The 24,972-nt window shown below is 42.5% G+C and overlaps 1 protein-coding gene across 6 annotated transcripts in view; it reads left to right on the forward strand.

Annotated features, from left to right (window-relative positions):
• FLNB (filamin B) overlaps positions 1-24,972 on the forward strand; it is a 199,403-nt gene that overhangs the window by 166,252 nt on the left and 8,179 nt on the right. For all 6 annotated transcript variants that reach the window (XM_033925800.1, XM_033925802.1, XM_033925801.1 and 3 more), the window contains 8 exons: positions 5,506-5,658; positions 7,229-7,351; positions 9,756-10,022; positions 13,585-13,722; positions 13,812-13,927; positions 18,224-18,356; positions 19,925-20,101; positions 24,749-24,967. In XM_033925800.1, the coding sequence (XP_033781691.1) occupies positions 5,506-5,658; positions 7,229-7,351; positions 9,756-10,022; positions 13,585-13,722; positions 13,812-13,927; positions 18,224-18,356; positions 19,925-20,101; positions 24,749-24,967 (1,326 nt within the window). The remainder of the gene's footprint in view (positions 1-5,505; positions 5,659-7,228; positions 7,352-9,755; positions 10,023-13,584; positions 13,723-13,811; positions 13,928-18,223; positions 18,357-19,924; positions 20,102-24,748; positions 24,968-24,972) is intronic.

Genomic DNA, 24,972 nt, shown 5'->3' on the forward strand with positions numbered 1-24,972 from the left:
TTCCTTTTCCTTCATAGACAAAGGTAGACATGAGTAAAACTTAATTTCTAAACTTGCCACTAATTGTAATGATGATGAGTTGCAAATTTATCACAGTGCAATATAACTGAACCAGAGCAGTAAATAATTATACACTACTTTCACATGGTCAACATAAATTACATGAGCCTTGAAGTGTAAAAATTCTGAATGTAAATTAATTGTTAAGTAGTATCGCATGTAACTTGATATGAACAAACTGTTTAGCAGCTAATAAATGTGTTTGATCAGGACCTCAAACACCCAAGACACTACTAGAACTGACTTCGTGTCCTTACTGGGGGGTGATGTGTTCATCATTGGTCTTCTTTAAATTTTTAATGCAGACAGTGATACCATATTGTATCTATATGGTGCTGTACATAATAAATAATTTAGAAGAGCACTTAGCTTGTGGCCCATGATCCAAGAAACTGTTTTATTTTACTTATATGATTATGATAAACATACTGAGGGCCTCAAAATAGTACCTGGCGGGCTGCATGTTGCCCCCGGGCTGCGGGTTTGAGACCACTGTTCTAGATGTTCTTAGATGGCTTGGATTTAAGGACTGTTTGGCATTAAAGCTATTCCTATGAATGGGGTTTCAGATCATAGATTTTAAGATTGAGTTAACATTTTTCTTTTTTTAGGTTCTCAATGGGAATTTGGTAGTGTTGCACATGGTCAAAAGCTCTACACTTTACCACTACAATGGTCATGTTCACTTAGTCCATAACCGCCTCAATCAAAAGAATTCTATGGCGGTTTACACCAAAGAGAAAAACTGGACAATCGGCGAAATACAAAATATTAATGGCAAAAATACAACATATTAACTAAAAAGACAAAAAAAATATTTGTTAATACAATAAAATGATTATGTTAAGAATAAAACTCAAATTAAGAGATAAATTTATCAAACAATACTGTCTTGATTTCTTTTCGGAAGGCGCCGTAAGACAGCATGATTCCGCTAATGTAGTTCCCCAACCAGGACTGTTTGCTCGCTTGAAATGCGAGCATCCTGTCTAAGAAAGACCTAAATTTTACAGCCTAAAATCTTCGGGTATGCAAATAAATTACAATTCCTGGTTAACCTCACAGGGTTATGTAGCACAAAATGGGATGGTAGGTAGGGGCCAATTCCCCCAAACCAACTTAAAACAAAGGCATGAAAATTTAAAATATTACTCGTGCTTCCACTGGTAGCCAGTGTAATAGCCAAGAGTACAAATGTTAAAAAGTTCGGAGGGTGCTAGATTTTCACTTTTTTTTAATTTAATCTTTAAGGCCTAATTTTATTCTTCATTTACACTATTTCTACACCCCTGTGTTAACTGATTTTCATCTTTCTGGTTTTACCTATAACGACTACAGTGGCATCAGCCTGAAAACCTGACTGGCTAGAAAAACTAGATGTTTGTAACGAATATGTAGGATACTGGAAAACAATAGAGGCAATATGTTAAAACCTAACGGCGTGGTGGAGTAGCCTAATGGTTAGAGCACAGACTGATAAACGGGGGAACCTGGTTAAAATCCCACTTCTGCTCCTTGTGACCTTGGAACAAAAATAAAGTCACCACTAGTTCATCAATAAACTTAAAGAACTAATTTTTATTTTTATTTAGAACTCTGCTCAGAGACATGAAGGCTGAAAACTCGGCCTCACCTACCAATCATTGCAGCATATTTAAAGGTACTTTAAATTTAAAATCCTTTTTGAACACTGCAATGATTGGTAGGTGAGGCCGAGTTTTCAGCCTTCATGTCTCTGAGCAGAGTTCTAAATAAAAATAAAAATTAGTTCTTTAAGTTTATTGATGAACTAGTGGTGACTTTATTTTTGTTCTATTGACCTCTTGAGTCACTCGATAGTAATTTTGATTTGAATAAGTTACCCCTGCATATCTTTTTTGCCTTGTGACCTTGGGGCAAATCACTTAACCCTCCATTGCTCTAGGAACAAACTCACTGTACGCCCTCAGACAGAAATGCCTACTGTTCCTGAATTCCAAGTTTATTCAATATTTGATTACCGTATTTTCACGCAAATAACACGCACCCGTATAAAACGCGCACACGTGTATAGCGCGCAGAAATCACGATGATAAGCACAAAAACTTTGGTATAACGCGCTCACGATTATACCGCGCATGCTGCCCGACTCTCCGTTCACCCCCCTGACTTCCGTGCACTGCCCCGCCTCTCCGTGCGCTGTCCCGACTCTCCGTTCACCCCCCCCTGACTTCCGTGCACTGCCCTGACTTTCCGTGCGCTGTCTCGACTCTCCGTTCACCCCCCCTGACTTCCGTGCACTGCCCCGCCTCTCCGTGCGCTGTCCCGACTCTCCGTTCACCCCCCCCTGACTTCCGTGCACTGCCGCACCTCTCCGTGCGCTGTCCCGACTCTCCGTTCACCCCCCCCTGACTTCCATGCACTGCCCTGACTTTCCGTGCGCTGTCCCGACTCTCCGTTCACCCCCCCTGACTTCCGTGCACTGCCCTGACTTTCCGTGCGCTGTCCCGACTCTCCGTTCACCCCCCTGACTTCCGTGCACTGCCCCGCCTCTCCGTGCGCTGTCCCGACTCTCCGTTCACCCCCCCCCCCGACGTCCGATTCATCCCCCCCCGGCAGGACCATTCGCACCCCCACCCCGAAGGACCGCCGACTCCCCGACAATATCGGGCCAGGAGGGAGCCCAAACCCTCCTGGCCACGGCGACCCCCTACCCCCACCCCGCACTACATTACGGGCAGGAGGGATCCCAGGCCCTCCTGCCCTCGACGCAAACCCCCCTCCCCCCCAACGACCGCCCCCCCCAAGAACCTCCGACCGCCCCCCCAGCCGACCCGCGACCCCCCTGGCGACCCCCACGACGCCCCCACCCCCCTTCCCCGTACCTTTGGTAGTTGGGCCAGAAGGGAGCCCAAACCCTCCTGGCCACGGCGACCCCCTAACCCCACCCCGCACTACATTACGGGCAGGAGGGATCCCAGGCCCTCCTGCCCTCGACGCAAACCCCCCCCCCCCCCCCCCCCCAACGACCGCCCCCCCCAAGAACCTCCGACCGCCCCCCCAGCCGACCCGCGACCCCCCTGGCGACCCCCACGACCCCCCCACCCCCCTTCCCCGTACCTTTGGTAGTTGGCCGGACAGACGGGAGCCAAACCCGCCTGTCCGGCAGGCAGCCAACGAAGGAATGAGGCCGGATTGGCCCATCCGTCCTAAAGCTCCGCCTACTGGTGGGGCCTAAGGCGCGTGGGCCAATCAGAATAGGCCCTGGAGCCTTAGGTCCCACCTGGGGGCGTGGCCTGAGGCACATGGGCCCAACCCGACCATGTGCCTCAGGCCGCGCCCCCAGGTGGGACCTAAGGCTCCAGGGCCTATTCTGATTGGCCCACGCGCCTTAGGCCCCACCAGTAGGCGGAGCTTTAGGACGGATGGGCCAATCCGGCCTCATTCCTTCGTTGGCTGCCTGCCGGACAGGCGGGTTTGGCTCCCGTCTGTCCGGCCAACTTCCAAAGGTACGGGGAAGGGGGGTGGGGGGGTCGTGGGGGTCGGCCAGGGGGGTCGCGGGTCGGCTGGGGGGGCGGTCGGAGGTTCTTGGGGGGGGGACGGTCGTTGGGGGGGAGGGGGGTTTGCGTCGAGGGCAGGAGGGCCTGGGATCCCTCCTGCCCGTAATGTAGTGCGGGGTGGGGTTAGGGGGTCGCCGTGGCCAGGAGGGTTTGGGCTCCCTTCTGGCCCGATATTGTCGGGAAGTCGGCGGTCCTTCGGGGTGGGGGTGCGAGTGGTCCTGCCGGGGGGGGGGGGGATGTATCGGACGTCGGGGAGTCGGCCGGGCAAGAGGGCTTGGGCTCCCTCTTGCTCCGATCGTGGATGCGGGTGCGGGTGGGAGCGCGTGCGAGTGGTCGTTCGGGGTGGGGGTGCGAGTGGTCCTGCTGGGGAGGTGAATCGGGCGTCGGGCGGGGTGGGAACTATGTTTTAAAACTTTCGTATACCGCGCTCACGCATATAACGCGCGAGGGGTATGCGCGGTAGGTAAAAACGCGTATAACGCGCGCGTTATATGCGTGAAAATACGGTAATCGCTTATTTAACATTCTAAGCGATGTACATAGTATAATAAACATATGTTAATAAAGGGAGACTGACAATTTAATTTAATTAAAAAAAACAAACCAAAAAACTTAAGACAAACATGGGATACAAAGGGAAAGGAAAAGGGAAAGAAATACAATTTTGAGAAGGTTAAAGAAAACATATATGGTAAACAACGTTAGGAAGGAAAAACGAAGGGAGGCAAGAGTAGTAAATATAATGAGATCTATAAAAAACTTTAGTCAGATCGTACGTTCTGGTTATCTCAGCTGTCAAATGCATCTTTAAAAAGAAAGCATTTGAGCTTACTTTTAAATCTAACCAAATCTAATTCTTCTCGCATATTGATTGGAAGTAAATTCCAGGTTTCAATAGCTTTTTGAACTTATAGGCAGTATTATAAAATTAAATGATGCATGTTTATGGCAAATAAGCCTCTATCCTGGAAACCTGACCAGCTACACCAAGACTGCTTAAACTACTGTTATAGTAATAGACTGTAGCAAATACAACTGGTGTTTAATGGATTCTGTCATAGATCTAGTGCAAAGAACACGTCTGTTAGGGATGTGATTAGAAAAGCTGATTCAGCACCAATACATGGCCCCTGTCCCTGATCCATCTCTTCACTCATTTACCCCCTCTTTTTCCTCCCCCTCCTTCCCCCCCCCCCTCCCAAATACACACACAAACAAAGGTTCTAGTTCTGAACAAAAACTTCAGGGCCTGAAGCCATGATGAAATCCCAGGACCTTGTGGTGGGTTTCAACTGCATGCAGTTCTGTTCGCCATATCTCAAAAAAGATATAGCAGAATTAGAAAAGGTACAGAGAAGGGCAACGAAAATGATAAAAAGGGTGGAATGACTTCCTTAATGAAGAAAGACTAAAGCAGCTAGGGGTCTTCAGCTTGGAGAAGAGAGCGCTCAGGGGTGATATAGAGGTCTATAAAATACTGAGTGGAGTGGAATGGGTAGATATGAATCGCTTGTTTACTCTTTCCGAAAATATTAGGATTAGGGGGCATGCAATGAAGCTACCAAGTAGTAAATTTTAATAAACTGAAGAAAATATTTCTTGACATAATGCATAATTAAACTCTGGAATTCATTGCTAGAGAATGTGGTGAAATCAGTTGGCTTCGCAGGGTTTAAAGAAGTTTTGACAATTTCCTAAAAGCGAAATCCATAGGCCATTATTGAAATGGCTTGGGAAAATCCATTGTTTATTCCAAGGATAAGCAGCATAAAATCTGTTTATTACTTGGGATCTAGCTAGGTACTTGGGATCTGGGTTGGCCACTGTTGGAAACAAGATATTGGACTTGATGGACTTTCGGTCTGCACTAGTATGGCAGTTCTTATGTTCTTATGTTTTCTTGTAGGTTATGGTGGGCTTTCTTTAGCAGTAGAAGGTCCCAGTAAAGTAGATATTCAAACAGAAGACTTGGATGATGGCACCTGCAGGGTCTCGTATTGTCCAACAGAACCTGGTGTTTACATAGTTTCTATTAAATTTGCAGATGACCATGTGCCAGGTAAAGTAAAAACAATTGCTTTAAACTCCATAAGTTGATTTATTTGTGAACATAAAACCTTTGTAGTACAAATAATAAGAATATATTTTCTGTCTTGACATCGAGAAATTATATTGCATTTTAAGATCTAGCAAGGACTGGGGCTTTCCATTGTGGCCTGTATTATTGGTGTTTAGATGTAGCATTAAGTAGAGGATTAAAATATATACAAGAGCTTTACGTCGCTGGATTCAAGAGCTAGTTCTTTTACTACCATGTGGAGGAACCCAAATTCATCATCTGCTCTGTTCAGCATGAGCTGAGACACTGAGTAGTAGTTGCAGCCCCCGAGGGAATGGAACTTCTGAGCAAGGGTGACATCTAGAAGCTGGATTTAGGGCCCATGATTGCAGAAATCCTCTTGAGTTCAGCTCAGAACTGCCATTACAATGACTTTGCACCAAACTTGAGATGGAGGGGGGGGGTATCTTGCACCAGGGCACTTCGGTTCTGATTTAGCTGGACAGCCAAAAGAGCAGGGACAAACTATTCAGAACAAAATACTTGTAAGTATGGCCCTTTGACATGTAGGTTTTATTTATTTAAACTTATATTCCGCTTGGAGTCTAAGTGGATTACAAAAGAGTTACTAGGCAAGGGAGATTGTGCTCAAGACTGCCTACCGTTTGTAGCCAGAGGAAAAAAAAAAACACTAATGCCTAAAAAACTGTTCAGCTAATGCATTTGTTTTGGCCACTGGCCAATGGTGCCTTTTGGTTTTGTACAGTTACTGCTCCAGATGTAACCAGTATAATCTGAATGTGAAACTCCAGTTTTAGGCCTGTATTAAGCTAGCTAGTTTGTCTTTTTAGATCACTATTTTGAAGTGATACAGAAAGTGAGACCTTGTTCCTAGTCTGTAGGGGAGATAACTTGTGTAAGGTAATGATGGTTGAGCAGAATTTGAACCCTGTTGTCCTGGCTTCCACTCCAGATCATTTAGGCCACGAGAACGTAATGGCCCTGCTAGGTCAGGCCAGTATTGTCGGTGAACCCTAGAGTTGAATATCACTCAGACTTAAAAATTCATATCTACAGGGCGCAGATAAATGTGCCATGATCTGGGCCCCGTTCAAAATCTATAGTCTTTGCTCTCTCCTTTCTAGCATCTTCAATTAAAACCTCTCTAAAATGCCTTTCCAGTCAAGGCTTGGATTCTATAAACAGCGCTGTTTTCAACGGCCGCCAATTGCACGTCAATCGTGTGATGGCACCATTTATAGAATCTGGCAAAGATAGGCACCGAATATGTAGGCCAGGGTTTTATCCACATGAAAAGTAAAAATCATAAGGACCTAGTCCGCTGGTGGCGCAGGACCCAACACGGTCCGCGTTTTGACAAGATGTTGGGTCCTGCGCCACCAGCAGACTTGGTCCTTATGATTTGTATGTGGCTTATTTTACTGTATATTTGGAACTTTGATTCCTTCATTAAAGTCCATTTCAGGATCATCGCCGTTCCACAGTGTTTTCTTGGTTTTCTTTGGACTTCTTTCTCTGGGGTCAATTCTTTTTGTTTTTTTCTATTTAGGTAGCCCATACACTGTTAAAGTAAGTGGGGAAGGAAGAGTGAAGGAGAGTATAACACGACCAAGACGGGCCCCATCTGTTGCAACAGTAGGAGGCATTTGTGACCTTAACCTGAAAATTCCAGGTAAGTTTCAAATTCCTGGAAAGAGGTTTCATTTGCTGCCTTTACTGAGGAATAGCACTTTCAAAACTGGCCGTACCTGTTGCTTAGTCAAGGGAAGAGAAACTGTTGAATCTCTACAATCCTGTTAAAGCTATTTGGAACCAAAACTGTAGAACAATGGTTCCCAACCCTGCCCTGGAGGGACCCTCCATATCCTCATCTCTCACTTAGACTACTGCAACCTGCTTCTCACTGACCTTCCACTAAACCATCTCTCTCCTTCAATCAGTTCAGAACTCTGCTGCACACCTCGTATTCGGCCAATGTAGTTGGACCTTTGCCCTCAACATTACCCCTCAAGTCACTTCATTGACTCCCTCTCCATTTCCACATACAGTTCAAACTCCTCTTACTGACCTACATGTGTATTTGCTCCACAGCTCCTCAGTATATCTCCTCTCTCCCCACACTTCCCGCCCCCTCCTCAGGCACTCATCTCATAGGAAAAGTCTGTCTTATCTGTACCTTTCTCTACAACTAGCTCCAGACTCTGTTCCAGGCATATGATCCAGCAAAGTAGAAAGGATAAACTGCTTGACTCGTATGTCAAGCTCCATCTCTGGCAATACTCGAACCCAGACTCAAAGCCCATTTCTTTGAAGCTGCTTTCAATTCCAAACTTCAATCCACCTGCTAAGCACCAATATCTGCAGTTCCCCCACCTGAGCACTGTGTATTGATGCACCTTCTTGTCCAGTTTGACTCTTGACTAGACTATAAGCTCTTGTGAGCAGGGACGGTGTCTTCTGTGTTTTTGAGGATCAGTGCTATAGAAATGAGTAGTAATAGTAGACTAAGGACTCCTTTTACGAACTAGGGCCTTAACGAACGGAATAGTGCGTGCTAGCCGCTACCACCTCCTGTTGAGCAGGTGGTAGTTTTCCGATGCGTGCACCTTCGTAAAAGGAGCCCTAAATGTTGGCTGAACGAATATAACATGCTTTTGAAGAAATCGTGTTTTTAAAACAAAACAATTGATTTACATTGGGCTTTATGCTCTCAACCAATCTTTATAGTTCAAAGTACTTAAGTGGCAGGTTTGACAGAATATTGGCATTTTCGTAAGGCCTTCAATTTAGGTTTATAACTTTCCCTACAGCCCCTTTCAGTTGCAAGGGGAGATGGCGTGCTTCTGCTTTTAACTGTTTTGAGAAACGTTTTCAGAGCTTTTGAAATCGTACACCTTTTCCCTCCCCTCCATGTTGTTTCATTGACCATCCAAGGAACACTCCTTACCTGGTGACTTAATCAGAAGAAAAAAAAAAATATATAAGTGGTACCTTGGATTATGAGCATAATCCGTTCCAGGAGCATGCTCGTAATCCAAAATGCTCGTTTATCAAAGCGAGTTTCCCCATAGGAAATAATGGAAACTCGCTTTGATACGTTCCCACCCCCCCCCATGCCCCCCGAGGCCAGGGCGCTGCTTCTCCCCCCCACGCTCGCAAAGTCCCCCCTGCGTAATCCGGCACACAACCCCCCCCACCCCCGTCTGGCACTGGCACGAGAACCGCTCCCCCCCACTCGAATCGGCACCCCCCTGCGAGAACAGGAACCCCCCGCCCGACCAACTTTAACTCAACCCCTCTTTGGCACCGGCACGCAGCCCACAAGTGCCGGTGCCGCTTGAAGATCATCTTCTTCCCAGTCTCTGCCGGCTTTGAGCATGCATCTGCTCATTCTCCCTCTCGCCGAGATTATATATATAATAAAAAAACAAAAAAATAAATAAAACAGAGAGCTACAACCAATGAACAACGGGATTCAAAAGTAAATTTCAAAGATAAGAAAAAGAAATCCCTAAAGGGTATATACCACATAAAAATACTATAATATCAGAGCAATGTACTCAAATTACAAAGTTAGAAATATTGTACATATTTATTCATTTTAAATTTTATTAATTTAAAATTTGCAAAAATATCACAAAATTTTCATAGAAAACACATACACAGAACACCATACAAACACTACAAACAAACCAAACAAGATATAACAAGCACTATCAAACCAGGCTGGAAAAGGCCACACAAAATCATACAATGATATATAAATATAGCTGTGTTCAAAAGTTCATAAATCACTTAGCTTGAAAATTCGAAGTCTTCCTGGAACAATGTCCACGAGGAATAAAGCAAGCAAGATGATTGTGTATGCTATTTTATGAAAATTTTGTGATATTTTTGCAAATTTTAAATTAATAAATATGTACAATATTTCTAACTTTGAAATTTGAGTACATTGCTCTGATATTATAGTACTTTTCTGTGGTATATACTCTTTAGGGATTTCTTTTTCTTATCTTTGAGACTTAATCAGAAGAACATGTTGCCAAGCCAGTAATCCTAACTGTGCTTCCGTTTAGGAATTGACAGTCGTGACATGGCAGCTCTGGTTACCAGCCCATCTGGAATTACGAATGATGCAGAGCTTCTTGATCTTGGTAACAACACATACAGTGTCCGTTTTGTACCACATGAGATGGGGGTTCACACAGTCAATGTGAAATACAGAGGGCAACATGTGCCAGGCAGCCCCTTCCAGTTCACAGTTGGACCGTTGGGTGAGGGAGGAGCAGAAAAGGTGCGAGCTGGAGGTCCCGGACTGGAGAGAGCAGAGGCAGGGATTCCAGGTAAATGTTTGGCAAAACCGTGTTGCATTCCTTTCTACTGTATCTTTAAGGTTAGTCTTTTGACGCTGCAAAATGAAATGTACAGTATTCAAAACCAGGATGTCTAATTTTGTTTCTTCAATCTATAAGTCATAAGTTTCAAGTTTATTAATGATTTGATTAATCATCTATCATAATTTCTAGGCGATGTACATTAAAATATAGGAATAAAGATAACAAAACAATTGAAACGAGTAACATAGATCAAGACAGACTCACAATTTCACAAGGGGAAAAGGGGTAGAACTACAAAATATTTAAAAGTAAACATAAATCGGTTAAAACAAAAGGGGGTGAGGAAGTTGTTTGTTTTTTTTGTTTTTTTTGTTGTGTTTTTTTTGTTACTCATGGGTCTGATACTGATACTTTAGTTGCAACTGTTTGGAAACTTCCATGGAGTTCCTGAATAACGAGAGGGAATGGGTCAACTCCCTGGCGAGTCAGTTGGAAGTTGATGTTTGCCCCTTTATTTTCCCATATTTGGGCTGAACAGTTTTTATACTCGCAATTTGTTGGGTAAAAGGGTTCAGGTTGATGCATTTCAGGACATCTTAAAGCTGTGGAAGTGGAAGTCATGGTTCCACTGGGAACGAGTGATCACAATGTAATCAACTTTAAACTTGACATCGGGAAAGGGAAACATGCCAAAACCTTAACCACCACCTTGAACTTTAAAAAGGGTAAATACGATAGCATGAGAGCCATGGTAGAAAAACGACTCGAGAAGATGGTGGACAAACTTGAAACGGTTGATCAGGCATGGACCCTACTGAAAAATACTATCACAGAAGCACAAGATCTCTACATTCCGAGGATTTCCAAAGATCAGAGAACAAAGAGCAAAAGAGAACTGGCATGGCTTACCATACAGGTGAAGGAAGCCATAAAAGAAAAGAAGGACTCTTTCAAAAAATGGAAATGCATAAAGACAACCGAAGCCTGGAACAAACATAAAGATGATCAGAAGAAATGTCACAAGGCGGTGAGGGATGCAAAACAGGAATATGAGGAAAAAATAGCCCAGGAGGCCAAAAACTTCAAGCCCTTCTTTAGATACGTGAAAGGGAAAAAACCTGCAAAAGAGGCAGTGGGACCCCTGGACGACCAGGGAAGAAAAGGGTACATCAATGAAGATAAACAAATCGCAGACAAACTAAATTCCTTCTTTGCGTCCGTCTTTACGAAGGAGGACACCTCAACAATACCTGAAGCGGAGAAAGTGTTTGCAGGAGAAATAGAAGACAGCCTCACCACAGTTGAAGTGGACTTAGACCAGATATACTATCAGATCGACAAACTTAAAAGTGACAAATCCCCTGGACCGGATGGGATTCATCCGAGAGTCTTAAAGGAATTGAAGGTTGAAATCGGAGAGTTATTGCAAAAACTTGCAAACCTGACAATCAGAACTGGACAGATACCGGACGACTGGAGGATAGCGAACGTCACCCCAATTTTCAAAAAAGGATCGAGAGGGGAACCGGGCAACTATAGACCTGTGAGTCTTACGTCTGTCCCTGGCAAGATGGTTGAAGCACTGATCAAGGATAGCATAGTCCGGCACTTGGACGCACATGACTTGATGAAATCCAGTCAACATGGATTCAGGAAAGGGAAATCATGTTTGACGAATTTACTCCAATTTTTTGAGACCGTGAACGAGCAAATTGATAGTGGGAAGCCGGTGGACATAATATATTTGGACTTCCAGAAAGCGTTCGACAAAGTTCCACACGAAAGACTTCTCAGGAAACTACAAAGCCATGGCATAGAGGGGGATATACAAAGGTGGATAGGCAAATGGCTGGAAAACCGAAAGCAGAGAGTGGGCATAAATGGGAAGTTCTCCGACTGGGAGAAAGTGACTAGTGGTGTACCCCAGGGCTCGGTACTTGGGCCGATCCTTTTTAATATTTATATCAATGACCTGGAGGAAGGAACATCCAGTGAGATCATCAAGTTTGCAGACGATACAAAACTATGCCGGGCGATCAGATCGCAGGATGATAGAGAGAAACTCCAGAGCGACTTGTGTCGGTTAGAAACATGGGCGGAGAAATGGCAGATGAAGTTCAATGTGGAGAAATGCAAGGTAATGCATTTAGGCAATAAAAATAAGGAATACGAGTATACAATGTCAGGTGCAACTCTGGGGAAGAGTGAACAAGAAAAGGACCTGGGTGTACTGATAGATAGGACCCTGAAGCCGTCGGCACAATGCGCGGCAGCGGCAAAGAAGGCAAATAGAATGTTGGGCATGATAAAGAAAGGAATCTCGAGTAGATCGGAGAAAGTTATAATGCCGCTTTATAGGGCAATGGTCAGACCACACTTGGAATACTGCGTCCAACATTGGTCTCCCTACCTAAAGAAGGATATAAAACTGCTGGAGAGGGTGCAGAGACGAGCAACAAAACTGGTGAAGGGTATGGAGAAACTGGAATACGAGGACAGACTTATAACACTAGGATTGTTCTCCCTTGAGAAAAGGAGACTGCGTGGGGATATGATCGAGACCTTCAAAATACTGAAAGGAATCGACAAAATAGAGCAGAGAAGATTATTTACATTGTCCAATTTGACACGGACTAGAGGACATGTAATGAAGCTAAGGGGGGACAGGTTCAGGACTAATGTCAGGAAGTTCTGCTTCACTCAGAGAGTGGTTGACACCTGGAATGCCCTCCCAGAGGAGATTATGACGGAATCGACCGTCCTAGGCTTCAAGAGCAAACTAGATGCATACCTCCTTAAGAGAGGCATATAAGGATATGGTGGACTATAAATTAAGCCAGGTGTACACCTGGCAGGGCCTCCGCGTGTGCGGATCGCCGGACTTGATGGACCGAAGGTCTGATCCGGAGAAGGCAGTTCTTATGTTCTTATGTTCTGTCCCTTGCTTAGCTTTTCTCCCAATTAGTTCAGTAGTCTTTCTAAGTATTTACGATTAGAACATACAACATTTTTCTTCCACGTTTACCAAGTTCGCAATATGGAATGTGATTTGAACAGTTTCCATAGCGAGGGTGAGTGGTGCCCGGGATGGTGGTGCTCTTCCTTCACCCTCTCCTCCATCCTCTACTCCTTCCCGACCACCCCTCGTACCTTTTTAAGTTTCCAGGCATGAGCAATATTACAAACTCACTGCCCGCATGGTATCCGGTATCCCTCTGACATCACTTTCTAGGAGCAGGGACCCAGAAGAGACATCGGAGAGAGGTGATACCGACGTGGGCAGCAAATTTATAATGCTGCTCACGCAGGGACAATTAGAGGTATGAGGAAAGAGGGGGGGGGGGGCAGAGAGGCTGGGTGCCGGTGTCCTTACCAAGACTGTGCCCAGGATGGACCGCCCCCCCTTACTCTGCTCATGACCCCCTAAGTTTGCTGTTTCCCCATTACCCTATGTCTTTGAATTGTCTGAAAAGCAATTACATTAATCCATCAACTTACTGTGTAGTATGGAGCAATGCTTCCTTAGGAAAGGAATCTTTATATTAACGGAACTTCTCATGGCTAACAGCGGAATTCAACATCTGGACACGAGAAGCTGGGGCTGGAGGACTCTCCATTTCAGTAGAAGGTCCAAGCAAAGCCGAAATTACTTTTGAAGATCGCAAGGACGGGTCCTGTGGTGTGTCCTACATTGCGCAAGAACCTGGTGTGTAAAAAATTAAAATAAGAATGAAATGGAACTAAAGGACAATATTTAAGCCCCACCTTACTGACTTCTCCCCCTTCTTTTTATAGGTGATTATGAAGTGTCTATCAAGTTCAATGATGAGAATATTCCAGACAGTCCATACATGGTTCCGGTCATTGCTCCTTCAGATGATGCTCGCAGACTTACTGTCACTAGCCTTCAGGTGAGACATAAGGAAACATCTTTGGGGCTTTACCACATGACTGATTGGGGCCTTGTTCAGAGATTTTCACACTTTGTTATATAATCTGCAAAGTATAAACTAGGTCCTGGAGAGACTAATGTCTCTGCCTTTCTATCCCTTACTTAGCACCTTTTAATAGTGCTTTGGAGCAAGAAAGTAATAATGCAAAAAAAAGAATTCCAACATAACTGCAGTAAACGTCAAAACAGAGAAACCAAAAAAAATACTGCAGTCACGATGTACTTGATGACAAGTCTTTATTGAATCAATAAATGCTGCATAAATGTGGTCCAACTGTGTGGTAAGCTGACCGGGACCCGACACGGTCCAATATCACAATGAGCGGGCCACAATAACATATAAAATCCTGAGCTCTAAGCATTGAACTGTGGAGCATCGTAGCACCAGCCCTTAGGCCCCAGCTTGGGGACATGCAAGGACAAACCCAAGCACCAACAACGCTTTTAGACCGGATCACCAAAAAGGTGGTAAACTATAATTCATCCCTAAGCCTTTGACATTCATCCACCATTTTTCTAGCAAAAGGCTTTATTTTCAGAAAGGCTTCTGTGTGTGACAGTTTTGTTGATAAAAAAAGAAGGAAGTCCATTGAGAATGTGCTCGGTTCAGTATCAAAAGCTTGGGATTTTTTTGTTGTCCCCCCCCCCTCTCATACAGCCTCCATTCAACATCATGCAGACAATACTGGTTAGACTGAGGTGCAAACACTTTACATCAGCTGGAAAATTAATCACCTCTTAACTTGCACATAACCCACATTTTTCCAGTGTGGCAGTCTGATTTCCAAATATCCATGTTGTAGAGTAGGTCACCTCTCCCCTTTAACAGGGGCAGGGGGTTTATTTTGGAGACTGACTGCAAAAGGAAGTGATGGTTCAGTTACGAGTTGGTGCCCATTAATCCCTGGTCACTTAAGCAAAAGGAGACCCTGCCCTTGGACAAGGATCTAATGTGGTCATTGTGGTACTGAGATGATTTCTTTGTGTTTCATTTAATGACTGCTGACAGTGTCTACGTTCAGTTAAAAACTAAAGAGGGAGATAAACTGGCAGAAATTTTGCATCTTTCATTCCAGTCCTCACTACTGTCTCTCTGCTTTTTGTGTTCTGTGGTTCATTCTAATCCTGCCTGTTCTTTGCTGTTTATCTTCATAATGCTTGGCTACATGTATCTCCCTCTTCAGGATTTAGCTGGACAAGGTTGTAAGGTAATGTACAATCTTTAATTGGTAGAAATGGAGAATCTGTATAAGTGTTATCATATTTTGAACTGCAAGTTCTTTTCTGGCTAATTCTAGTAGACCACCTTTGCTGTGTCTCTTGGTTATGTAACTGGTTTCTTAAGACCCATTCCCCTTATACAGAACAAAAACCACTGGCAGGTTGGACTACCTGCCTCTGTTAGGTGCCGTTGACTCGTGTTTGAGTCCTAGCAACTGGATGAACCTTAATTTTTCGTGGCAGAATATAGAAGTAGATTGCCAGGCCTTTCTTCTGCATATAAATTCTTCTGCATATAAATTGCCCTTGTCTCATCAAACATGATCCTCTGCCTTCAACACTGCCCATCTGCTACTGCTCAGATGGGTGGTACATCGTTAGTCTGACATCTCTGCTGAAACCTGTCCGTCTTGGGAGGCCCTGCTGGTAGTGATCTACTGACTTCATAGCTTTCAGCTTCAGATTCGCGCAAGCCACAATGGCATGATGAGTCCATGTACCATGATCCGACTCTACCAAAACAATATTAAAATTATCCCTTGTTGGTGGAGCTGTATTAACTAGCATATTTTACTATCCAGCCAAATACAAATAATGGGCATTGAGCTTTAACATAAAAAGCAATGTTGATAGATCAAGTGCTTATTTCAGTAGGATTTTGCAGAGTAGAATCCAGATTATTTATATTTGAATCTAAATCATTTGGCCGAATATAAATGTAATCGGGGCAGTAATCTGTACAGCCCTACTTGTTAGTCTCTAGACCAAACTACAGTATTTTTAGAATATTTGCTGATGATTTTGATTTGGATCTGATTTGTACTAAATCAAGGGCTGGACTCAAATAGGTGACTGTGTCCAACTCCCTTTCTTTTTTTTTTTGTTTTTATTGCATTTCAAAATAAACTTCACAAGACATTTTCATGTTACAAGAAACCCAGAGACCAACAATATTACATGAAAATTATACTCTTAGAAAAAAAAAAATATCAAATTTTTTACCCTCTTAGACCTCGAATAGTAGGGTGTGGACAAAAGTAAATAAGGAGCTTAGTTACATTCAAATCTTAAGAAAAAGGCATAGTGTGTGACCCTTTTCACATTTTTCTTATCTAAAAGTTAATCTGTTATAATTTTCTTCACATTAAGGACGACCTTCTATTGCTCTGGGGAATAAAAACATTTAGATCCTGCATAATGAACCGGGCATTTACAGGGATACGCTAACAAAAAGTCGCTCCTATTTTAATAGTTTCTTGTCTTAAGGATAGAAACATTTTTCTGTTCCTGTATAGCCTTTATAGAATGAAGGGCACTTAATTTGATTGATTTTAAATAAGCATATATAATATAAAATAATTAACTAAATAGCTTATGTATAGTGGTCAATTGTTAAAATGCAGGATTTTTTGTAGGACTCTAGAAAAAACACGTTGGACTTATTATATACCACAGTGTCTAATCGATCGTCCAATTTTTTGAATTTTTAGTAGTGCAAGTGCATAGTGCAAACTGTGCTTCGGAGCTACTTTAAAATCTTCATTAAATGTCTTTATTAAAGTAAGTATGATTAAATATCCGTTTTCTTCAGTTAAATATCATTTAATAGTAAGCAAATTCTGCCAACTTAGCTTAGTGGTTGCGTCGGGGAGGGGATAAACAAGCCGACACGATCATGTTTCGCCACCAAGGCTGTCTCGGGGCTCTTTCCCCCCCCCTTTTTTTGAAACTGCTTGTCAAGCTTGTGAGCTCCATGTTTTGACTGTTCCCCCTTCTAGTTTAGCTGTCTGTGATCTGTCCAAAAGCCCAGACAGCTGCCACAAATGCAACACGGATGTGCTGCTGTTAACCAGTGAGCTTCTGTAGTGATACAAAGATTCCCCCCTCCCCTACACACACACACCATTCCTCCCTCTTGACAGGCTGTGAATGCTGACTTCAGAGCATTTCCAGTTGAAGTCTCGCTAACGAGCATAGGGTTTCAGCTATGGATGGCTTCTTGGCTTTGGCTAGAGTCAAATATTACCTTCATCTGAGTTTGAGTATGAAGGGGCTCCTGAGAATTGCGCCATATAGGTGCGGGGCAAAGTGATATTGATACTCATGAACTTGAATGAAACAAATTTAAGGTTCAACAGCCTTTCACGTTTCCAGGATCTGCTCCAGTGGAATTAGCTTTGCATTTGTCTGAGATAAAGAACCTGGACAATTAGGAGTTTAATATTTTGCCACCCGACTCCACCGAGGACAAGAACATTTGACCATGAACAAAATGAGGAATAAACATATTTGAAAACAATATGGATAGTAGAAGTGAAACCTGGGAGTAAAATCTGGGTCTCCTGTAAGTAATGGGCAGCATGGCCAGTGAGCTATCAGCCAGCCGTAGAAGGAGGATCTCTCTTCAGGCCGTAGGAGCCAACTTTTTAGAAAAGCTGTGGGGGAGGGGTTGAGACTGGGGCTAAACTCATTCTTTCCCTGGACATAGACAAGTTTAATATTGAGGGGGGGGGGGGGGTCAAGTATCTACAGAACTGGTAGCTTATACTGAAGGCCTAACACCTATCTGCAAATTAAATGGTGGCTTGTTGTAGGATTTAAGGATTTGAAGGGGGTGGTTATTTTCCACTTCATGCCCATAATTCTGTATTCGCCTTTAAAACAAATGGGGCCATTGAGAGCATTTTAAAATCCTGGGACTGGTCAGAATGCAATCTAGCTACTCTAGGTAGAGGTGGGGGAGAATGGACTGTGTCTGAGTTCAAGAAAGCATGGGACAGGCATGTGGGATCTCTTAGGGAGAAGAGGAGATGGTGGATGCTGTGGATGGGCCAATTGGCCTTTATCTGCCTTCATGTTTGTTTCTAAGCCTTTCTGTGGGTCACAGGATAAAAGTACTGCAGTAATCTGCCATTTTGGAAGTGGAGGTAAGTTAACATCTAATATAGTGCAGTCCATACTTTGTTTCTCATCCATTAGCAGTGCTGTCAAACTGCCCTGCTTTAATGCACTAACATTCATATTGACTTTGTAGGAATCTGGATTAAAATGCAACCAGCCAGTGTCCTTTGCAATCAGACTCAATGGGGCAAAGGGCAAGATTGATGCTAAGGTTCACAGTCCATCTGGAGCAGTAGAAGAATGCCATGTTTCTGAACTGGAGCCAGGTGAGCTGATAAGCATTTTGGAAGAATTTACAAGGATCTGAACATTTTTACAAGCAGTTTCTCCCACGTGCTTCTATGCAAACTGTATTTAACTTACCAGAATGCAAATGTCCCATGCTTCTCTTGTCCAATAAAGTCAAAGTTAATTGATCTGGTAGAAAGCAATTGGTCTGCTTCAATAAATGGTCTTAGGACTTCCCCCACGTTCTATAAATTAGACTACATAGGTGGATGAACATGGTGTGGCAAAACTTTTGAATTCCAAAGTCAAAATAGTGTATGATCAGTGGAATGAAAAGGCGTTTGCTTACCTATTAAACGCTGCATCGGAACATTGTTTGACTCGATACATAATTTTATCCCTTAATGAAATCTAACCGCTGAACAGACTTCAGTAAAAAATAAGTTGCACCCTACTGGATCAGGCCCAAGGTGATATCAAACCCAGCATTGTCAGTGATGGCCAATCTAGGTCACATGTACGTAGGATTCCATGGAGTAGATGAAGTCCTTATTGTTCAGACCCAGAGATAAAGTGGTGCTTCCTTCAAATTTCTCTTAGCCCTATAAAAACCTCATCTGTTAATTATCTTGACCTCATCCTTTAGTGACAAATTTCATAGTTTAATCATTGAAAACTTTCCAAATTGCTGGCCAATCTAAAGAAGTCGGACTTGAACCAAAATGTAATTAGAGTGAAGAAGATAAATATAAATATTACCATATTCTTCTTCCCTACATTGGGGGAAACAGATACAAGGATTCACACAATAACTTTCATTGAAGAATTGGAGAAAAGACCTCATTATTAAGAAACTAAATTGGCCTCATTCTCTAAACAATAATCGGACCAAAAACAAAACTCCATAATTTGTGTCCTTATGGTAAAAGGTATGATTTTCTTCTCCCTTTTAGCCAAATCACGTCAAAAATTAGAAAAAATTAATTATACTTGGCATGTAAAAATGTCCATTGTTTGAAAAGTTCCCATTGCTGCAAAGTTGAATTGCATCACTTCATATTGGCCACTCTATTAAATTACAGAATAGCCACTTCAGATTGCTGCCGACTTCCAGTCATCCTGACAAGGACAGATTGTTTCGCCCCATCCAGGCTGCATCAGGGAATTGGTTTTGACTACAGATTTTTAAGCATACTGCATATTTATCTTGTATTAATAAGCAAAAAAATTTTAAGCTCTGGTTTTCACTACAATCCTGCAATTTATCTTGGCTCCTCTATCTAAATTCCGTATCCTCATAAGATGTCCCAAAGGCTCACAATATCAGTGTTGTGTTAAAAATATAATCAGTAAGAGCATGTACATCATTATAACTGTCCCCAGTTTGGGGAGCCAGATTCTCAATCTAAGGATGTGCAAGACTTTTTTAGTAGCTCATTACACTACTGCAAGGAAGAAATAAGCATCAACTTAAGTGTTTCTTCTCCCCTCCCCCCCCCCCTTTTTTGCAGGGCTGAACGTATGGATTGGAGACTCTATATTGGGGGGCTTGCTGTTGAACAGGCTAAACAAAATTTAAATAAAGATCATTTTTCTTTTATTTCAGATAAATATGCAGTTCGTTTCCTCCCACGCGAAAATGGCATTCATACTATAGATGTGAAGTTTAATGGAAGCCATATTCCAGGAAGTCCTTTTAAAGTTCGTGTTGGGGCACCAGGTGAAGCAGGCGATCCGGCTCTTGTAACTGCATATGGGCCAGGCTTGGAGAGTGGCACCACAGGTAAGACCTTGCATTAATTTGGATGATGTGCTAAGGGAACATTCCTAATTCTTTGTTTTTTAGGGGTTTTTTTGAACCGAAACCTGTTATCCTAATCCCTTTCCCTTATTTCTTCCTTTTCATCACTGACAGTGCTGCATATGAAGACAGGGATTCTGCCTTGTGCTCAGCATAGTGAGATTTCTATAAGCTCTAAATTGTATTGTGTGTGGTGTGGGGGTCTTTTTTTTTTTTTTTTTTTTTTTTAATATATATCCAAGCTATTCCATGGAGTTGAATATACCACCAGATACAAATGGCATTGTCAGATTTGAGGAATACTTTTTTGAAAGTTTAGACTATTCGACTGTATTAAATGTTGAGATTCCTTTTTTATTTTTAATTAATCTTTATTCATTTTTAAAGCTCACACTAAGTGTAACATATAATACAATCATTTATACTTTAACAGTTAATATATCATCAAATTCTAACTTGCATCAAATAACCCCCCCCTCCCTTATATCGAACAGTTATTCATAAGCAAAAGAAAGCATAAATTATTCCCATCTCCCCACCCCACCCTGGATGTGTATGAACCAAAGGGAAAAAATAATATTTATTCAGAGGCATTTGACTAATTGCAATACATAACCTTCCACTGGTGTTGAATAATGATGTACAAGTTATTAAGTTCCTTAGGAAACATTCAGCCTTGAACCTTCCCTGCCCCCCCCAGGACATGATTAATTTGATGAGGGCCCCTAGGCACCAGAGTACACTGGGCCCCTTGCCCCGCCCCACCCCACCATGCACCCAGACGGAAACAGGAAGCTGCGTCAGAGGGAAGCTTTGGGCAAGCAGCACCACTTGCACAATTACAGTTCCCATTGCCTTTCTTACCTGCGTTGCTTGCTTGTCTTACTTTGATGAGGTGGTGCCTGCGTTGCCATCGATGCTGGAGGGGCCCATCGCTATTTAGAAAAAACAATGTTGATGCCCTCCTTCATCGGGCCCTAGGCACGTGCCCACTTGGCCTATTGGTCAATCCTGCCCTGCCCTCCCACGCACACACATCTCCATATTAATTTTAGCTTTAAAGTCCTTTTAGCCCATTTACCCATATTCTAGGAAGGGTGGTATAGGGGTGATTGTGATAGGGGCAAAAACTGCCCACCCTCCTTTTCTGTCTAATACTGCCTAATGTTGGTGCCAGTTTGTATTTTGAATAGTTCATTATTTTAGTTACCCTTTAATTAGATGTATCACATAATTTTAGAAGCTTAGCTGAGAATTCATGCAGAGAATATTTAAATGCAACTGAAGGGAAGCAAAGGAGTGGGGGGGGGGGATTTCTTTCATCTGTGTGAATGATGGTGAATATTTTCTTGGCCCTGTAACAATATTTCTTCCCCGAGTTTCATCATGCAATTCAGTAACAGCAAGGGTTATTTTTAAGTTTGCTTGCCTTTGCTTCAAAACCATAACGGGTTCATCCCCAATCTATCTATCTCATCATTTTGACTTTCCAAGCACAACTTTTACACGTAGTGCCTACTTGTCGCTTTCCCATCCTTGAAGGGGTGTATCTACAAGAGATTCCTCGATAGAACATTATCATTCCAAGCAGACAAATTGAATAAATGTTTAACCAACTTGATCTCAAAAACGCTCTTTCTTACCAAACTTTTAGGAAGTCAATCAAAACTTATCTCTTCGCCAAATTTCTGACTCCATTTCAACCATGATGTACTTTTAAAACATTTCTAGGAAAAAGTGATTAATCTTACCATGTTAATGTAATTTTGAAAGTTTGGGGTTTTGTGGGGGTTTTTTTCTTTTTTTGTAATATCACTGTCTTTATACAGTCTCTTCCTCTGTAAACCACTCTGAACTGTTTGTGGTATTGCAGTATATAAAAATAAAGTTGTTGTTGTTCTAAGTTCAGAAGACACCCCTGAAATTCTTCATATTTGGGTACCAATAAAAATTATTGCTAAGTTCTATTCTATAAACGACAATCAGTTGGGCAATGTTTACACAATGTTTGGCTTCAGGATCCATACTCGGTTTTGGGAATGAGGATTTACATGGGAATTAAAACTAAGTAGAACATGGTATAAATTTCTTGTGCCTAAATTAGGCACGAATTTCCCTTGTATTAAACTGTGCAAATTCCAAGCATGCCGATGACCGTGCCCCCTCTTCAGATCCGTGTATGTTATGAGCAGATTGCGGCACCTACAAGGTGCATGCTAGTGTTAATTAGTTCCAGTTGATTAGTGCCCAATAATGATGTTAATTGGCTCTTAATTAAATTGCTAACAATTTGTTGAGGCACAAACGTGAAACTAATAATAAATATATTAAAAATACGTATTGTGAAATCCAGTTATGAGCAGGGATTCATCCAGACCATATATACCAAAGATATAGCTGACATACTAGAAATCAAAAAGAAGAATTAAATTGCACACAAATTGGGAATAGTCCCCTGGTAGAGGTGGTGGAGACACTGTCTGAATTCAAGAAAGTGGGACAGGCATGTGGGATCTTTTGGGCAAGGAGATAGTGGTTGATAAGAATGGGCCGATTTGGCCTTTATCTGCTGTCATGTTCCTATGGGCAGATGCCCATATTTCTGTACGCAGTCCTGGGTGCCTTATAGTCTTAAGAGTGTTTGGGTTTTAAATTTAGCACACTTTAAGAGCTTTGTATCAGCACGACTGCATATCATGCATTTAATATTTATCACTATTAGATGAAGGCTATGTATAAGAGCAGATGTCTAGGAAGTGTTATGGTCTCTGGCGATGGTAAATTAAATTTTTACTTTCTACCGTAATCTGTCTTTAATTTGTAAGTGCATTTTAAAAATGAATATTAAAACTGGTCGCCTTTTTCCTTGTGAAAGAATATACGTTGCCTGTGGCTAAATATGGTAAAAAGTTTTTAATATTAGTGCTGAAAAATCCCAGAACTGAAGATAAGTTTTTTGGGGGTTTGTCTAAACCCAGCTGTCTTTTGTGCAGCTGTGATAAAGGTTGTTGACTTTCTTGGCAACTAACAAATATAGCTGATTTCATTATTTTTAATTAGAGGCTAAAATGTGAAGCATTTCCTATTTGGGCAGAGGCTGGAAAGATTCTAAATTGTCCTGGCAACATCCACTCCCAGAGCATGTAATTTTTCTCTAAAATCCAGCCACCCTAGTTTCAGCCATCAGATTGGGTCAAACTAATCCAAATCCTTGATAAGACAATGTACTTTCATAATATTTTTTAAACCTAGAAGGACAGGAGTACTATTGAGTGCATGTAATTTTTCTCTAAAATCCAGCATAGTACTCTAAGACTGGAGGGTGGCCAACATGATGTTGATTTTTAAAAAGGGTTCCAGAGGCAATATGGGAAATTATAGACTGGCGAGGGACGTCAGTGCTGGGATTGTGAAAAATTGCAAGAGGACCTTGGGAGACTGGATGTCAAAATGGCAGATACAGTATGTATGTAATATCTTGTAAAACGTTTAGGTTTTAAATTGAATAGAAATTTTTTAATATAAATAAAAAAATAAAATGAACATTTTAATGTGAGCTAATGCAAAGTGATGCATGTGGAAAAGAGGAACCCGAACTATAGCTGCATGATGCATGGCTCCACATTAGGAGTCTCTGCCCAGGAAAAGGATCTAGGTGTCATTGTTGAGGATACACTGAAACCATCAGCTCAATGGGTACATAGACGAAACTGCACGAGACAATGGAGCACTGCCAATCGCACGCAGGACGTCTGCGCGCTGGATTTAAACAGTATTTTAAAGCTCACCGAGAGAGGGATTGAGCAGGGAACCCCCCCTTACTTAAGTTGGCCCTCCTGTTGGAGGGGGGGGGAATGCCCCATTATAGAGGAAAGTGCCTTTTCCTTGTTTTTTAGGGAAAAAGTATAGTTTCCTCTAAGGGGGATAACTTCTGCTGCTAGAAGGAGCATTGCACGTCGGGAGAAAATGTGGCAACCAGGACATCAAGGCATCAGATTGTGCAAGGATTTGGATTAGTTTGGCCCAATCTGATGGCTGAAACTAGGGTGGCAAGCAATTTCCACCCCATTGTAATGCTTGTGCTACTCATTGTGAACAGGAGAGAATTAAAAGAAAAGTGGAAAATGGGTACAACCTCCATGATATAGATATAGATAAATAACGACATGCTGTCTTGAAGGCTTGTCAAGTCTCAAAACCTCTTCCTAAGGTGAAAATCTTAGACATAAGTTCCTATTACCTATCCATACTTACAAGATCATGAAGAGCATAGAGAGAGTGGAGAGGGACAGATTCTTCAAACTTTCAAAAAAATAAAAGAACAAGAGGGCATTCAGAAAAGTTGAACGGGGACAGATTTAAAACGAATGCTAGGAAGTTCTTCTTTACCCAACGTGTGGTGGACATCTGGAATGCGCTTCCAGAGGACGTAATAGGGCAGAGTATGGTACTGGGGTTTAAGAAAGGATTGGACAATTTCCTGCTGGAAAGGGGGATAGAGGGGTAAAGATAGAGGATTACTGTACAGGTCCTGAGCCTGTTGGGCCGCCGCGTGAGCGGACTGCTGGGCACGATGGACTTCAAGTCTGACCTAGCGGAGGCATTGCTTATGTTCTTATGTTATTACAGGTAAACAGTCGGAGTTCACGATCAATAATACCAAAGCTGGCCCAGGAACACTTGCTGTTACAATTGAAGGGCCATCAAAGGTAACGATGGATTGCCAAGAGATTCCAGAAGGCTACAAAGTTCTGTACACTCCATTGGCTCCTGGAAATTACCAAATTGGGATTAAATATGGAGGACCTAATCATATCACAGGCAGTCCTTTCAGGGCTAGAGTTGCAGGTAAA

The sequence above is a fragment of the Geotrypetes seraphini genome, chromosome 17, assembly GCF_902459505.1.
Source record: "Geotrypetes seraphini chromosome 17, aGeoSer1.1, whole genome shotgun sequence".
Lineage (NCBI taxonomy): Eukaryota > Metazoa > Chordata > Amphibia > Gymnophiona > Dermophiidae > Geotrypetes > Geotrypetes seraphini.